The sequence below is a fragment of the Durio zibethinus genome, chromosome 21 (genome assembly GCF_047325235.1).
Source record: "Durio zibethinus cultivar Kanyao isolate XHJ-2024 chromosome 21, ASM4732523v1, whole genome shotgun sequence".
Lineage (NCBI taxonomy): Eukaryota > Viridiplantae > Streptophyta > Magnoliopsida > Malvales > Malvaceae > Durio > Durio zibethinus.
In genome coordinates this window covers 10,483,270-10,502,200 of record NC_143182.1, presented here as the reverse complement: position 1 = coordinate 10,502,200, position 18,931 = coordinate 10,483,270, and the positions used below count along the sequence as shown (strand labels likewise).

The following is an 18,931-nucleotide window of genomic DNA, read 5'->3' as shown; positions in this document are numbered from 1 at the left end:
TTTATTTAATTTGACTTAAAAATTAAAATATTAATATTAAAAGTTTTTTACTCAAATAAGACTTTGAAAATAATATATTAAGTTCCACTTGATTTGATTTAAAATATTATTAATATCTTATTTTATTTTAATTAAAAAAATAAAATATTAATATTAAAAGTCTTTTGATATTTTAATTTTAAATATTTTTATTATGTGTATTATTAAACATAAATATTTTCAGTATTTCAATAATAAATATTAATATATTATTATTTTAAATATTATATAATAATCAATAATATTATTTTATTATTTTAATAAGTAATGTTTAATAATATAATATTATTATTATTTTCTTAATATGAATAATTTTAATAATTTCTTTTTTATTTTAAAATATATAATTTTATATTTTTATTTATTAAGATATTTATATTACTATTTTAATAATAAATATAAATAAAAAATTTTTTTGTTATGATTTAGTAATAGATACTTTCAATATAAAATATAAATATTTTAATAGTATAAATATTTTAATAATAAATATTACTATTTTAATATTAATAAAAATAATATTTTAAGAATAGTATTACTATTCTAAATATTTTAAAATATTAGTATAAAAATAATAAATAGTTTCATTTTAAGTTTTTTATATTAAAATGATATTTTAATATTAAATATTATTATTAAAATATAATTATTCTTGAATATTAATAATTTTAGTAATAAATAATTTCAATATACTTTAAAAATAAATAATTTTTATTATTTTAATAGTTATATTAATATTATTTGAAAAAAATAATTTTTTTAAAAAATAACCAAATAACAGAAAATATTTTTCATTAACTCATCTAAACAACAAAAATCTATATTTGTTCAAAAAATGAAAACATTTTTTTTTAAAAATATTTTCTAAAAATCAATTCAAGAGAAACAAATAGAGCTTAATTATTCTTTATTTTATGTTACATGAATTTAATTATTTACAAACTTAGTTATACATAAATTTAAGATATCTATGAATTCAATTAGTTGTGCATTAATGTACTTAATATTTTGAATTTACATTCATATTTATTGAGTGATATAAATACTTATAAATCAAATTAATACTACTCTTTAATTAATTTTTTATTTTAAATAACAAGACTCTAACTATTTTATGAACTTAATCATTTTTTAATTTATATTATCCACAACCCTAATTAATTTTAAATAAATGTACTTAATGTTTAATATCTTATATTCACTCCTTACTAGTTTTTTATTAAAAATTACAAGTTACTCTTTGGGACAAATATGTATAATTTGTTCATAGTAATTACAAAATTTTTTTACATTTTTATCAAGTGTCTACTCTAAAATAACTTTTGCCAAGTAAAAGTAATCTAATCTAATCATGGGCAGCAATCTAGTAAAAATGAAAATATTCATATAATTCAAAATTTTTGTCTTCTCATTTTATTTGATAATATTTTTTGAAGGGAAGTTTAAAATATGCAAATGAAAGACTAGAATCCTACATATATTTTTTTGTCCCCAAAATCATGCCTGTGTGACACCTATCCAAAAACGATGGAAAATATTTTTTTTTTTCAATTATTGAGGGCATTAGAGGGTTTTAGCAAAAAAAAAAAAAAAAAACCACACGACAATCAAATAAAAATACGCATAGAACATAAAACATCCACGAAGCAGTCTCCAGCAGACCACAATTCAACAACAAATTGAAAACAACATAAGCCGAAAAATGCAAATTTCAACGATTCAAAATTATCAACCCAACCACCAAAGGTAACAACTCAACAAGCAATTCAACCACCAAAAGTCAACAATATTACACAAACAGCAAGCACACATATAATAGTGATTTTTTTGGATTGAGGAATTTGGGATCTATTTTAGGACTTCACTTGAGGAAGCTACAACAAGAAATGAGTGGAAGAAGAATAAGAATAAGGAGGGAAAGAAAGGGAGCCACCATTGACGGCGGTAGTAGTGCAGCTCACGGCGACAAGGGGATTCGGCACTTTGAAATGATGAAAAGCAACAACAAGCCAATAAGAATAAAATACTAAAATTTCGAGCCAATTGAAGTGACGAAAGATGGTGTTTTGAGCTTTTGAAACTATGATTTTGGAGGTTAGATCTAGGCTAATTTGTTGTTTTTTTGGGAAAATCGAGCGGAGAAACGAAAAGATAAGGTTATAAAGAATGTTTTGGTGTATTTTGACCAAAGTCTAGCACCGACGAGGGTGTCAGGCGACGGTGATGGGTGGCGCCAACGACGAAAAGTTGTCAAATTCTGAAAAGTTGAAGGTCGATGGAGGCTTTTAGACTTAGAAAGCGTCTTTAAAATAGAAAGAGAGAAAGCGGTGAATGTGAAGGGACAACTTTAAGCAACTTGAAAGCTTCGTTTAATTGACTCTTGAGGCTATTATTGCAGCTACAACTATAGTTAAGCATTACTGCGATGAATTTGATGGTGTTTGCGTTTGACGCTACTGCTTTATTGTTACAATGATAAAAGTAGTAAATTTATGATTTTATCAATAAATTTTTATAAATTTAGAAAAAGGAGAATAAATAAAAAAAAATTATAGATATTGAATTACAATATTTAAAATTTTTTAAAATTTAAATCAATAAATTAAAGTGATTCGTTACAACCAAAATCATAATTCGTATATTCTCTACACAACAATATACAATCATTAAATTATATATTATAATTAAAAAAAAAAAAAAACCTAAAACATTTTTCGAACAGCTTTTCGTCACAAAACCCGAAAGACATTACTCTATTAGGAAATAATAATAGTATATAACAGTTTTTAGGTATAAAAAAATGCTACCTTTTATGAATGAAAGGAAAGAAATTCCTGATAAAATCATAAATTTACTACTCTTATTAACATAGCAATGAAGCAATAGCATCAAACACAAATACCATCAGATTCATCTTAGTAATGCTCAACCATGATAGTAGCTGCAGTAAGAACCTCAAGAGACAACTAAGATCAAGCTTTCAAGTTGCTTAAAGTTGTCAACGAACTGCTACAACTTGCTCCAACATCAAACTTGAATTAAAACCTTCTTTTTTTTTTTTTTTTGGCAATATGTATATAATAAACTTAGAAGATTGGACTGACACAGTCTCTAATGAAGAATAACCTAAAAAATACTTAAACTTTAAAAACTTGAATACCTTTAACAATCCTTGAAACAAAAAAAAAAAATAGTGATAAAGTTTAAATTCAAATCAAATGACATGCAAATAAACAAATATAAAGAACAATTCAACTTTAAACGAAAAGTACCAAAAAATTTGTCAGACCTAATATATCGCCTCTATTATAGAAGAAAAACAATGCACTCTATGCTTCACTCTGGAGCTTTCCTTTTTAATTTTTGATTCTAGAGTCAATCTACCTATAATTTGTCACTTAGATCTTGCAACCTTTCTATCCTTTTATGGATCCTAGTGAATGATCACAAATATAAAAAAAAATGGCCTAAAACATCTTAGGAAATTATAAAATTAAAAGACCCAATAGCTTGTTGATTACTGTTGTTCACTGTATCTTGATAATTTCAATTATAGTTCAATTTTCTAAAATTCCTAATTGCCATAGAAATTCATTGTTAATAAATTTCTAGAATTATAAGGATTTCCTATCTTTCTTTTGAAATCCAATTCCTAGAAAATGAGTCCTTTTCAATTTTTAAAAATCTTTATAATTTCAACAAAAATTATTGGTTTTTTAATTTTGCTACTTACAGATGTGCGTATTCCTGAGCATGGGAAGCAACAGCACAACATGCGTGAACATGATGATGTTAGTAACATGCATCCACAACTTTCGCTGTAACCATGGCCCGGTCTCTGGCATCTTAAAAAGCTACATCAGGTTTAGCACTGCCATCTTCGCTGACTTTTACTTCGCTTTTTTCCCTGATGACCCTGCTAGATTCTTCATCATGCTTATCGTCATTCCCTTTGTTGTTTACCTCACTGTCGTCTCTTTCCACCATGAAATTTCCAAATCCACAATTGTCACTGCAGAAAATGAAGAAACCCACTATTTCACATAATCTCCCTCTAGAAACTTATAGGGGTTGGTCTGTGATATTTCCTTGAAAAGCTAGACGATGCAAGCGGAGAGGCTTGTTGATGGTGTTTCACAATGTTTCTGTTGTTACACTACTTTCTAATGTGATCGGATGGCTATTTGGCCAAACATAGCTGATCAATCCATCAACCCTTTATTTCTTTGTTTTCCCTCCCTCTATTTTTCTTTTTCTCCTAGCCTCTACATTTAGTCATTCGACGTTGAGTGCAACTTCCATCGATATTGGTCGGTGATTCCCTTCTTCTTGCGCTACCTTCCCTTCTTTCTTATCGTCCCTTTTTTTTTTTAATTTATCTCCAAAAGCTTCATTGTTCAAAAGTGTTAGCATTTATCTTTTTGAGATTTAAACAATTTTTTTTCTAACATCTAAAGGTTAAAAAAAAAAAAGACATATGCCAAAGGTTATGGTGTTGATAATGTTAATTGTTTCCTGATATGGCAATTATTTGATGATTTGGATGAATACTAAAAATGCTGATTTGGCAACAAATTACAGTTGGTTAGAGTTGGGGGACTCCTTTTATATATAGTTATAGATTTGATACATGTTTATAACAAAAATAAATCAAAATCCAAATAATGATAAATTTTCAAGGAGATTGTGAGCGATAGATTTCTTAAAAATTATTGGGTGTGAAAATTTTTTAAAATTCTATCAAAATTTGATTTATTTAAAAAATAATAATCAAATCGTAAAAGTATCCTTTTTTATCTTTTTATATTTACGTCATGTTTAGATAAATATTAGTAAAAGAAATGAAGAAAAAGTAAAAGAATGGAAGGTTTTTTTATAAATAAGGAATAGATATATGTAACATTTATTTGAATAACTAAAATTAATAAAAGAAAAGAAAGTAAAAGAAACCTAACAATCATTGTTTGATTAAAAGGAAAGAAAATGATTTATTATATATATTTTTTCAATTATAACATTTGATAATATTTGTTTTTACTATAACATTTATATGTTTATGTTAACATATTTCATGTTTTCAAAATTTTTTTTATTTTTTTCATAAAAATAGTTATCAATAAAATTTATGGAATTCATAAAAATAAGATAAATAAATTGGAGACAATAAATTTATTAGTAAATGATGTTTTGTATTCTTAATTTAATTTTAGATTTCAAAATCATACATTTTTAATTTATAGAGATTAATAAAGATATAATTGTCATTTTATAGTTTAAAAATTATTTTTTTCCTTTCCCTTCCTTTTTAAAAAAAATGAAGAAAGTTGAGGGAAACCAAAGGAAACTAAGTATACCTTACTTTCTTTTATTTTTATTTATGTCATATACAAATAAGGAAAAAGATTTCTCATTTCCTTTCCATTATTTTCCTTTCTCTCCCCTTATCTAAATCCAAGCATGAGCTTAAATATTTTACGGAACTTTTATCAATAAATTATTTTATTTTTTATTAAGACAATTCAAACCAAAATCTTTAAATTAAAAGAGATTATGCATACATTTCTCATTAAATATTAAGTGCACAAATAATTTGTATTAAAAAAACTATCCCCAAGCGTAGCCGTGACAAATTTTCTTGTGCATCATTAAGTAAAACCTTGTATATAGGATTAAATCTTCCTGTTTGTTATTTTTTTAAAGGGTCCCAATGATAAAATTTAATGCGTTTGGAGTTGAAAGAACATTAACCATATTTTATCTTAATATAACTTCAATTAAAGTTAAAGAATTATATTATGTGTAGGTTTGATTTAATTTTATGTTGATTTGTTTAATTATATTTTAATTCATTGGTTGTTTGTTATTTTTATTTTTTAGTGATTTTTTTGTCAATTGAATAAGAGATAAGAAATGAAATGGTATGATTCAAACTTTTACCTTACATTTGTTCCTTAACTTTTTTAATTATTAGGTCGCTGAAAATTTATTCAATGATTTTTTATATATTAATATAATACTCGATTATAATTATAATTATAATTTATACTTATAATTTCATTAAAGACTAATTCCAATAACAAAAAAAAAAAAAAATCATCAAAGTTTTCGATTGAATTAAGGTTTACATACATGATATATTGCTTATCCATATTGACCCAAAATAAGATTAACAAAACCCAAAATTGAATAGTTCACTTGGCTTAATTGCTCCTATTTCTCATAGGATTAATTTTATTAGTCCATTTTTAAAATAAAAATCTCAATTAATAGCAGCCACATTCAACTGTAAGATTATTGCTAATTAAGAATATGATATGATTGTGCAATAAAGAAAGCATAACTAACATAACAATATCTATTTTATTTCAAGAAAAAAAAACATTCTTTTTTTTAAAGCTACAAAAATTTGTTATTTTAATTGATTCGATTATATATATGTGTATGTATATGTCAATGTCGTTTATCATATTCCATATGAAAAACTTTATGTCAAAATATACTAATTTCAACTTTGCTTGAAATTTAAGAATTAAAGTTTCCAATCTCTAAAAAAAAAAAATTAATGTTTTCAGAAGAGAGCACTAAAAATTAAAATGAAAAGAACTTTAACTTAACTACAATTTCGCATTCAAATTTTGAAAAATTGAGGATGAAAACTATGTAATAAGAGATGGTTATTTTTTTTCTTTTTTTGAGATGAAAGAGTAAATATATTTCCTTGTATTATAATAAAAAAAACCCCACAATTATTATAAATTATCGGGACAATAAGCAAATTTATTGTTGTATTTATGTGAGTAGTTCAAAATTTATCATCAATCTATTAGTTGGTCTAAATTTATCTCTATATTTTTAATTTTGGTGTACATTTCTCATTATAAAATTTGGAGCAATTAAAGAATATTCAGTAAAAAATTATGTTAGAAGCTGTTTTATAATTCAAAAATAATTTAAAAAATAATATGCCAAGAAAAGAACAATCGTAAAACTAAAACACAATTATTTTATTTTATTTTATTTATTTTTTTATCATGCCATTTTCTGTTTAGTATAATATCACATAATTAAATTTTTTATTTTATTTTTCCCCTCTTTCATCATGATATTTTTTATTAAATATAATATCACAATATACTTTTCATTTGCTTTTGTTTTTCTTCTATCATGTTCTTTTTAAGATATTTTTAATTATAAAACAATCTTTAACAAAAATATTTTACAAAATATTTATCAACTATTACATTTTGATCAAATTTATTGTAAAAATAAAAATATAGTAATAAATTTGCTTCAAAATTAGGAAATTAAAATATTAATGATAAATTAAAATATTAACTGATTAAAAATTTAATCGATTAAAGTTTGTCATTCTCAACGAAAATATATTAGATTCGAATTTTGTCAGTAACCATTTGTTATGATCATTTTCAGTGCATAACTTATAATTATTTATTTTAAATTATTAAATACGATATATTTTATTTTAATTTAAAAAATTAAATAACTTATATATTCTCAAATTTAATTTTACCAACAAAAATAATTAAAAAAAAATTCTCAACAAAAAATTGGCTGTTTCCATATAAAATTCATATGTTTGAATATTTTCCATAAATTATCGGTTAACGTGGATCTTAAGCCGACTACTTTTATTTTGAATGTCTGATATGTATCCTGTTATTTCCTAAAATTGAACGATTAATTTTTGTCTGAAAATAAAAAATTTTATTTTTTATTTATTTTGTTTTTTCATATTTAATTTTTTATCAAATGAATTCAATTTAATATAAAATTAAAATTTTAAAAAATATATTTTAAAATTTTAAAACTCAAATTAAAAAAAAATAGGTTACACAGAAAACGAAGATACAGTCCTTTCCAATTTCAAAGTGGCCGATTTTCATTTTAGTCCCAGGTGGCCATGGGCCAGCCCTGTCTAGACTCTTGATTATGTACGTACAGTCTACAGAGAGAAGATTATGATGTAATAAGTGAGGCCCATCACATCCCCTTGATAAGAAAACTGACGGTGATGATGAGATCAAGACGAAACCCCGTAAAAGAAGTTAAGAAAATCAACGGTGTCTTGGCCTTTGAGTAGGAAGGTGAGCATGGCGCAGGTGCACGTCAACATGTGTAAACATGCGGTGTCTGTGTGCACGCAATAATGCACAATGTCCTAAAAATTTTTAATTTCATACGTAAATTATAAATTTATGAATTAACTTGTTATTTAAGAAATTATTTATATATCATATATGATTATTTATAATTAATAATATTAAAAATAAATATCATATTAATTAAAAAAAATATAATTTAAATATTATATATAACATTAATCATATTCAATATTAGACATTACCATCTTCAAAGATTGTTGGAAGAAAAAAATATAATATAGGGTAGAAATGACATTAAACTTTTTTTTTTTATTTGGTTGAAGGACAAAAACTACCACATCCAAGTAGTCATTATGAATTTTTGTGTTGAATTTATGGTAAGACCATTACACACTTGAAATGGCAACACCTAAAATACTTTGCCCATAATGCCTATCTTTCTCCCATATTTACAAAACAACCGCCCAACATTATAACAATTTATTAATTTGGATAGGTTTGATGATTTTTTTTTTTATATCATAAATGAGAGATTCAAATTAGTTTTTTTAAGCATAAGCAGGTATGCATCAATCATTAATGACTTTTTTTTTTTAAGAATTTAACACTTATCATTCATCAACCAATAAAGCCACCATATGAAAATACAATATTTTTATAAATAATCTCAGGGCATTCCTCGATGCATAGTTTAGAGATCTGAGAATATTTTTGATATGTAAAATTATGATAAAATAAGATTAAATTCAATAATATCATTTTATTTTTTTGTTTGATTTATGCAAAGATTATGATATGATAATTTATTTATTAGTTAAAATTATTATTCTTCAAAATTTATACAAGTTAAATTATTAATATAATTTTTAAAAATATAATAAAATATATAAATTTAATTTCATAAATTAAAAATAATCATATTCATTGTGGGAGAATTGAATTATTTTATATCAAGAAAATATTAATCCTCTTTATAATTTTATTACTTTTTTTAAATTCAAATCAAGTATGATGTAAGATGATTATTATTTTATTTTATTTATCATTTTATATATCAAACATAACCTGAATGTCTAAAACAAGCTTTACTAATCCATGGGCTACCTTATTCCCAGTTTTCCTTTTCCTTACGTGAATAATGCTGCATGAAGAAAAGTTTACTGCCAAGATTTTAGCTTCCTCTATTATTAAGTTAAATGTTTGAATGCATAAAAAAATTACAGATCCAATTCCAAATTAATGAAAATTAAAATGTTAATTAATATCTATAACCCAACACTTTTTAATTATTTTAAATTATTTATAAAATTATCAATTTGAAAATTCAAAAATGAAGGGGTTATCATGTTTGAAACTTGTTAACTTTGTCATGATATTTGATACTTGTAATTCTAACCAACCACAAGATTTTTAAATTGATTTTATTAATTTAACGAGTTATTTAGTGTCATGATGTGCACCTTGTCGAATTAAAATTGCATTTCGTATCACTAAATTATACATTATTTCATGTCAAATACAAACATTACGTATTTTTTAATACCCAAATCCTGACGTGACACGAATTTGACGCAATTACATAGATTGTCAACTTTTAATAACAGAGCAAACTAATCATCAATTACCATTTTGGAATCAAATTGATTTTTTAAAAAAATCAGAAAATGACATTAAACAATATTAGCCAAAGCCAAATTGCTAGCTACTATTTGATCTAAGTCGCATGAAACCTTTTAAAATAGGCCAAGTCTCAATTTATAGTAAAAGATTTTTTGTTGCGTGAGTTTGACTTCACTTAATTATTTATAATAAAAGATTAACTTTCGCATTTAATAATTTATAATGAAAGATTAACTTTCGTTACATGAGTCTGAATTCATTTTATATTAAATTATCTAATTATTTATTGATTTATCGATTGATTCATTTGATTTAATTTAATAATTTATTATAAAAATTTTTATGAAATTATAAGTATAAATTATAATTATAATTTATGTTTCATGTATATGTAAAAAATTATTAAATAATCAAATTAATTAATTAATAAATCAAAACATAATTGGATAAATCTAACATAAAATTAAATAAAACTCACATCTAATAAAATTTGAATATAAAATTTCAAAATATTTTTTTTATCATTAAATCAAAATTTTACTAGTGTAATGCTTGATTTCTAATTATAATTTCATAAAAAAAAAAAAAAAAGTCCACAAGCCACATCCTCGTTCTTACAGAGCATTTTCAATTCCATTGCGTCCTTAAATTGAGTAGAGATAAGCTAAAAAATTTCTTGGCGGAGTACAATTTTAATGCCGTTGATCCAAAACTAACTGATAGAACTGCATAAAAGAAACTTGATGCGGAGTGGCCGCAAAGTATAATAGGTTTGCCATCAACTTGTCGATTCGTTGGCTGGAGCCAAGTTACATTCCCAATTTGCCCTGATCTAGGATAAGGATTCGGTTTTAAATGCGAAGGCACATGTCGTTACTATGATTAGGACGTACAAAGCGGCGGAAATACAACTGATCAACCACGTAACCTTTGATTGACAGTCCCACGCCATTAATTAATAATATTCAGGCTTCGACAAACCACATGTTCAATCAAAACGGCATGATTTGATATGGCATCGGCTTTAGCTCTAAGGAGGACATTCAACTAGCAACAAACAACAACAATTTCCTTCTCTTTCTCTGCAACTGCTGGACATATAGAAGGTGGATAATCAGTCAATCAGTGATGTTTTTACAGTTCTCTACCAGTATTTTTAGTTTTTTTTTTTCTCATAAAAAGTCGTAATTTAAAAAACTTGAAATTTTAAAATTATTAATATTTAAAAATAATAATTACATAAATCGAATTTAAATTTCGAATATAATTTTTTATCATATTTGAGAAACAAGTTTTCAGTCACAAAATTAAATTTTAGAACCAATTGAAGGTACTCTTATGTAATATTAGATTCTGATATATATGTATGTATATATGTATGTATGTATGTATTTTAACGTACAGCACACAAACAAAATAGGTCGGCTTTGAGTTCTTTTTAGGTCTCCCGGTTGACCCAATCCCCATGAAAAATATCATTTGCCCAAAAGTTCATTCAAGAAAACCATGCCCTCATAATTGTTGGTAGATCATTTCAATTTAACAGTGCCTTATAAGATTTTGGTAGGACTAACAAGCTTGATTTAACTGCACAAGTTGATACGCACTCGGACAAAATTAGGTCGATGAGTTACTGATTATTCAGAAGTTAGCTGGATGAGACACTTTGTACTGGAGGTAACAAATACCGACGGAAGCATCTGATACCACCAAGTAGACACAAAAAAAGAAAAAAGGAAAAACCCTTGAACCGCAAAGTTAATTGCCCTATCTTTGGTTAGAATCGGTGAGAACTGCCCTTGGTTTTAGGGATTAAACTCTACATGTTTTCAAAAATAATGGAACCAATAATACTTGCTTCAAAAAATTTCAGAAAATTTTGTTTTCAGGTTTTCGTTTTTAAAAAACAAAAAAAAAAATTGCTTAATATGCTTTTTGCATTTGTTTTCAAAAAAATTGGAAAAGAAAACAAGAAATAAAAAACGGAAATGATGCCCAATGACCCTTTGCTTGAAAGTTGCAACCTAAGCATTAAGAAAAATCGCACAAGAAATATACGCTGCCAGAACTCACCAGTTGTATAGAATCGTCAAACCCGCAAAGATATGATGCTGCCCCTTCTGAGGGGAAACAACGGATGAGTATTCCTTTTTGAAATATCACGCAAGTCTTATGCTTTTGATAATATATTCCTCACCACAGAACTGATGTTGCATTGAATGCATTCTCACCATTTGAACAACTAGTCCAATGCCCCAAAAAACAAGCCATGATCCCACTCTCGCTCTATTTTGCCACCGGTAATAGTGATTCCAGTTCCCAAACAAACATTGACCTTGCAATGCAATGAACAAGGAGAGAACTGCTCAAGGAAGAACACCTAAAAATTACAACAATCAAGAAAATTCAGAAGCCACTATTGGAAGAGGTGCTGTCAGATCTAACGGTTCCCATGGAACCATTGCTAGTTTTGCTAATAACCCCCTTCCCAAAATATTCAGCAATTACTGAAAACCCGTCCTTTGAGCTCTTGACTTGTTGGAAGAATCGATCTTGATCTTTTGAATTCTGTTCCGAGCTTCTCTTCATTTCCGTTACAGATCTGTACTCAGGAGCACACTCAGGGCATTCCTTTTCATTGTCACCAAGGCAATGTTGATGAAACGAGTGCATGCACATGAAGTGGACAGCAGGTAGGTCAAGGGTAAAAGTGCATAAAGTGCACTTGCTCAGCTGAAATATCCTGGCATTTGTCCTAAAGTCCTGAATTTCTTTTCTCATAGTCAATGTGTCTTCCTGTAAAATTCAAAGACTCATTGAATTTACAAAAGAAGAAGAAGAAGAACAGTGATTCAACTTAGGTCTTGTACTTGAGAAATGATTATCATGGAAAATTTCAAAGCATAAAAAAAAATCCATAAAGCTGAAGTCATTGAGGAAAGAAATGCACAAATTTATGTTGTATAAGCCTATGAGCTTCACAATGAAGAATGGCATAGTATGCCACTAAAATATGAATTCTTTCAGTGAAAATGAATAACTGCAGTGATGCAAAGGGCAGCAAATATTACCCATTGCAGCATTGCAGTTTCGCATTACAACTAATTAGTCGGCATGCTTAGAAAATATCATTTTAATCTTTCATGATACCTGATACTTCAACATTTTTTTATGTAGATTCCTCAAACTATATGTGCGACTATTACCACCTTCCACTAAGGTAAGTGATCGAAAGACTGGTAATAAACCTTGCAAAATGAAAATTGCTGAAAAAAAACTAGGTACGAACCTGATACTTCTCTATAGCTCGTCTGTCCTCTTCAATCAGCTTTGAATCTTGTTCAAGTTTCCGAGCAATGTAATCTTTAATAACAGATAGTGTGAGGCACGGGTTCCTTGAAAGTGTTTGAAGAACGATAATGGGAGGCAAGATGTCATCCCTTTCAATATATGTCAATACTTCTTTCACTTCTTTAGAGCAATCTTCCCCAAGTTCACCAAAATACTTTAGAAGATCTGCCCAAAGAGTGGGATCCCCTCTCTCACCAGAGTCCCCAAGCCTTTTGCAGCATCCAATCAATCCCTCATGGTCATGGGCTTGCATGTAGCAAGCAATCACTTCTTTATAAAGCTTCATCTTCTCATAAAGAAGCAATAAGCCTTCTTTAAATGCATTTATCTCACATAAGATGATAGCAAGATCAACATCATAAAGTGGATGTTCGAGGTCTGATGGCCATGCACTCTTAAGCAAGCGTAGTCCCTTCTCACGTCTTTCCAGACTGTCCTTTTCTATATATGCATTCTTACCATTGATAACTGACTTCCCATTGGACACAGATCTTGCTTTAATATTAAAATCTATTCCATTGTTAGCTTGGGAGATTAATGGGAAGTTCAAATCAATGGACAAGTACAACTCCATGAGTGTATTGTGAATCTCTACTTGAGCAGGAGAATCTTTTACCTTATCAGCATATTTTTCAAGGAAATCCATAAGAGATTGTGGATGATGGATGAAAATGTTGAGGAAATCAACAGGAGAAGGCAACATATATAAGTAAGCACCATTTGAAGTTCCACTTTTAGCCAAATCTACATCCTCAGTACACAGCCTCATGAGTATTTCAATTGTATCTGCCGGTTTGTGCTCTATGAGAATCTTCCCATATTCCTTCATTGTCACCCCAGCTTGACTTGGTTCAAGGCTTGAAATATACAGCAATGCTTCATCATATCTACCGAGGTCTTCGAGCAAAATCTTTAAGTACCACTCATGCTTCCCTGCCTTCTTTGCAACATACATGGCATGTTCATGGTAATTTGCTGCACGGCAAACCCTTATAGCAGTCTCCACATCAAATTTATGTTCCCCAACACCATCCTCACTCTTAATGAACACATTCAGCTTTTCAACATCTTTCAATTTTGTGTAGCAGTTTAACAGAAGGGTGGTGTGATCTTTAGAGGCTAGTCCCTTCTCATGCAAATTTTCCAAGTAATTTGTAAGGTTGTAGATTCTTTGAGCATCCAGAAACTTTTGTATTACATAAGAAGGTTCAAGGTGACCAATAGTGTGGATGTACTGTGCCATAGCCTCATCATAGTCTTGTTTGCTATATAGATGGCCGCCATACTTCCTCAATACTTCAGCAGTTGCAGCAGCATCAGCTTGCTGAGTTTGAACAAGGTTGATAGCTACAGTGTAAAGGTTTTTCTTGAAGAGCATATCCAACTTGCTTTCCATATCCTTCTCCCCAATACACAAAGCTGATTTGTCAGTCATTATAAGTATTATATTACCCCATTCGCAAAGCATGTGAGAAACTTCTTTAACAACTAGACTGTGTGCTATTAACCGGTTCTTCAGGTCATAAATATTAAAAGTATTCTTGCTGTTTCTTTGATCTGCAATAACACATAATAAATATCCACGAAACCACCCTAAGAACTTCTTCTCTCCTTCGAAAGCCCAACAGGGACCACGCCCATCTACTTCATAAAAATACACGGCCTCCGGCCGACCAATTATCAACTCCTAATGACAAAACAACAGAGAAATGCTCCTTTTTCTAAGATAAATATTATGATTATTATGGACCATAAACAAAAGTTAAGGGCTTAAAAATGCATACCGAGCGGTCACTCATTGCGACACTATTGAAATTGCATCCAATCTGATCTAATATTTGCCGCCTAGGAGGTTGGTTCTGCATGCTGAACAAACTCACAGAATTTGGAGTTGCAGCAAACAATAGAAGAGCTTGACCATCCAATCTAAAACCTAGTCCCGTAACTGATGAATTCCCTTTGTCAGATACAATATCAACTTGAAGCTTGAAACGGGTTATTCTTTCACGTGCAATATCTCCCTTGATACAGTAAATGCAACCATTGTCTAAACCAATAGCTATAAGTAATATCGGTGGAGCTTCCTCTAAGACTAAAAATGACGTGATCTGCAATGCATAAGGACTCACATTAAGAGTTTAAAAATAAGCTAAACTCTAGTCTCAGGTATTCCTTAGAGTTGTTTTAGCTAAGGTTCAGTTTGGTCATTGCTTTTATCCTTTCATTACTATTGGTTATTAAGAAAGAATACAGCAAAATCAAAATATAAAAAGACAAATAAGATTAAATTAAAACTGAACAAATAGTTAAAAGTTAAAATGGAACTACCAATTCAGGCATAGTTGTTGCACATAAAAGTAAAAAATCAAGCATTTGGTCATTCATGCCAAAATTAATATTGTTTGCTTTTGTTTTCAAACTGTGTTTTTTGCTTCTGAAAGCAGGAAAGCAGAAAAACAAAAGTAACAGCTAAAGGAAAGCTTGACTATTTCTTTCAACTTTGTTATATTTCGCAAGTGGAAATCGGAAAAAAGCAAATTTCAATCAAAATAAATATATGACTGTCGTAACGATTTCAAAGCTGCCCGACAAATTTGGAAACAAAATAAACAATAACGAAAAATAGAATCGTCACCAATTTTTTTTAGTTATGTGCGATTGACCACTAATTAAAATATATCATTTTAATGAAATTTTAAAATTAATTAAAATTTATTAAAAAGATAATTTTAGGATCTACGTAACAGTGTAAGTTCGAGAGTCAGTTACGCGCGAAAAATGATTAGCACTCCCACAACGCTCATTTAAAACAGTACCAATTAACTACATGTTATCATTTGATTTTGATAAAAAACAGTCTCATTTTTTGTATTTGAAAAATAATTTTCTTGATTTATTTATTAAAAATTATTTTTTTTAATTTATTAATTATTGTTTCATTTTTACTCGAGAAAAATAAATTAAAACTTTTTTGTTGAAATAATTTTTAAAATATTCTAATACATTAGTAACATTAGAAAAACTTTTTATCACCTAAAAATTTCTTAGACATCGCTTATCGGAATACCTTAAAATCGCATCCTTTTAAGCTTAACTTTAATTTTCGTAAAAATTATATCGTACATGCAATGCAGAATATTACCATGTTGATGCACATATTTTATTCTCTTTTTTAGAAATTTTATTAATTATTTTATTTAATTTTTTTAATTTAAATTTTTGAAGGAAAAAAGAATTTTTATTATATTGAAGTTTTTATATAAATATTTCAATACACTAATAATATTTAAAAAAAATATTCTCATCTAGGGATTTTGTAAAGCATCACTACTCGAAATATTTTTAGAATCTTATCATTGGATAAAATTTTCTTTTTCCTTATTTATATTATTACCTATTCTTAATTTATTAATTAGTTTTTATTTATAATTTTATAAGAAAGAAAAAAAATTATTGTATTAAAAATTTTTTATAAATATTTCAATACACTGGTAGTATTTAAAAAAAATTTTTCTCATATAGAGATTTCGTAAGTATCACTACTCAGAATACCTTTGAATCTCATCGTCGGATAAAAATTTTTTTTCTTATTTTTCCTTATTTTTTACTATTTTATAAGATTTATTTTAAAGTTAATATAATTATAAAAAACTTTTATCATATATTTTATTATTTATTTTTATTACTTAATATTATAAAACAATAAAAATTTATTTTGGTAAATTTAAATATTTTTTCATGGATAAATATTAAGAATAATAATTAAAATAACAAAAATAATATATAAAAAAAATCTTTTAAAAAATTTAAAAAAATTTTTTTTACCTGAACCGAACCGATCAATTCACGGTTCATTCCGACGGTTCGGTTTGGTTATGACGGTTCAAAGTCAGCGATTCAGGGATGGTTTGGTTCGATCTAGCTCAATTCAGCTGGACCGATCAAAGGCTGAGAGAGAAGCAGGTCGCGGATTGGGTGCGCGGACCTCGAGTCGGGTCTCGGATTGACGCACGGATTCTCAAGGCTCAAAACAACATCATTTTTATCTTTATTGAAACGGCGTGATTTTGGTTTTGGCACTTTCTATAAAAGTAAAAAAAAAAAATGTTTTCTCTCGTTTAGTCTTCTCTCTCTCTACACTCTTAGACTTTATCTTTCTAGAACTTGTCAGACGGTGGCCGTCAGCCACTCTAACCGTTGATTTTCGATCGTCGGCACATCGTCGACGGTCGAAAAATTTTGAAAACTCCTAAAAAATTTTCCTTTGCCCCCTGAGCATAGATCTGAGCTTGATTTTACCTAAAAATGTCTCAAATGACCTAGATTGGCTTTCAAAGTTTCGGCCAAAATTTTTTTTTATATTATTTTTCACTTTCGATTTTTTTTGACTAATTTTTCCTCTTTTTTTGTTCACAGGAAACTCTCGGCACTAGATTCTTCCCTGCGGGGAGACTATGTTGATTTTTTTTTGGCAAAAAATTTTTCTCTTTTTTTTTGGTAGGATATCCTACTTCGGTTTTGGGTTCAGTCAAGAGTTTTATTTATAGAGCTCCGATCATGCCCTATAACTACATAGGTGGCACAAGGCTCGGTATGAAGGTGTAAGCACGAGACCCTTACCTTTTTTGTTTTTTCTGTCTTATCCGACAATGGTAGGGCATGATAGTTAGGAGCCTAGATATAAGAGTAAACATGAGTGCTGATGGGTTGGATAAAATTTGTAGAGTATGGGTAGCCCATAAGCTTTTTTTTTGTTTTTTTTTGTTTTATTTTATATTATTTTATATTTTTGTTTAATTTAATAAAACAAAAAAATAAAAAGTCAGGTTAGGCTTTAAAGAACAAATTGGGTTTCGAATCTAATCGAAATCAGATTTTAGCTCCAATCGAATTGAAATCGAACTTGAAATCTAATTGAATTGAAATCGAATCTCGACTCGATAGCTCGAGAATTATTAATTAAAATTCAGATAAATTTGATGTCTAAAATAACATACACAACTAAATGTAAACATGTTTTATTAAGATTAAAAGAAAAAGAGAGAAAGAAAGAAGACAACCTTAGCTTGAGGAAATTGATTGGTGAAAATACGCAAAATTCCAATGCAATCAGGACTAGTGGTACTCGATCCTTCCGGCTGCATTTTATCAAGATCAAATACCTTGAGGCACATACCTGAATGCTGCGGCGATATTTGTTCATCTTCTCCAATACTCACCAAGAAATTTCGTTGCTAATTTATCAATCAATCCAAAGAAAAAATTAAAAAAAAAAAACAACCTCAATCAATTAAAGTTACTATAATATAAAGTTGAATTGCAAAGAAAATATTTATTTTTATTTTTACCTTCAGCTGTTGGAGGAAGAGAACCGAAGAAGAGTGAGCTTGGAAGCCGAAATTGAAATTGAGGCCGCGGTCTACGAGGCTAACACTGCCGTCGTCGCAGCCGATCACCACCTTTCCTCTGCCGCTGGAGCAACACTCGATTTTCCCACTGATTTCCTCTGGGATTTTGCATTTCCCTCCCCCCAGTTTCTCCTCGAAGAACTCGAATTTCCTCCAATGGTACATTTCCCCTTCCCGACGGTGGATCGGATTTCGGATCAGAGTCCGAACACTAAAACCCCAAATAGTTATTTTATTTAATTTTTTAAAAAAATGTTTAAGATCTCTTCCTTCACTCTTTTTGCAGTAGAAATGTGTTTCTTTCCATACTTCTCCGAGGAAAATTAGTTATTGCTAATTTGCTATTGTCAAGACGACGGTTGCTTCCGAAGTTTAGGAGGGTAACGACGA

At 28.2% G+C, this 18,931-nt stretch overlaps 1 protein-coding gene across 1 annotated transcript; it reads right to left on the bottom strand.

Moving 5' to 3' along the window:
• Positions 1–10,961: 10,961 nt before the first annotated feature.
• On the bottom strand, positions 10,962–18,834 carry LOC111306211 (vacuolar protein-sorting-associated protein 11 homolog). Its single transcript, XM_022904121.2, has 5 exons — positions 18,482–18,834; positions 18,194–18,367; positions 14,918–15,241; positions 13,072–14,820; positions 10,962–12,578 (listed from the first exon to the last, which is right to left on the bottom strand). Exons 1-5 carry the CDS (start codon positions 18,704–18,706, stop codon positions 12,189–12,191), a joined length of 2,862 nt encoding a protein of 953 aa, XP_022759856.2. The 5' UTR covers positions 18,707–18,834; the 3' UTR covers positions 10,962–12,188.
• Positions 18,835–18,931: the final 97 nt, after the last annotated feature.

Excerpts from the sequence above, each read along its gene's own strand:
- LOC111306211 (XM_022904121.2), bottom strand. The coding sequence starts at position 18,706 with ATGTACCATTGGAGGAAATTCGAGTTCTTCGAGGAGAAACTGGGGGGA. Across the intron at positions 15,242-18,193 it reads ATCAATTTCCTCAAGCTAAG|ATCACGTCATTTTTAGTCTT; the intron begins GTTGTCTTCTTT and ends TATGCATTGCAG. Across the intron at positions 12,579-13,071 it reads GAGCTATAGAGAAGTATCAG|GAAGACACATTGACTATGAG; the intron begins GTTCGTACCTAG and ends TGAATTTTACAG.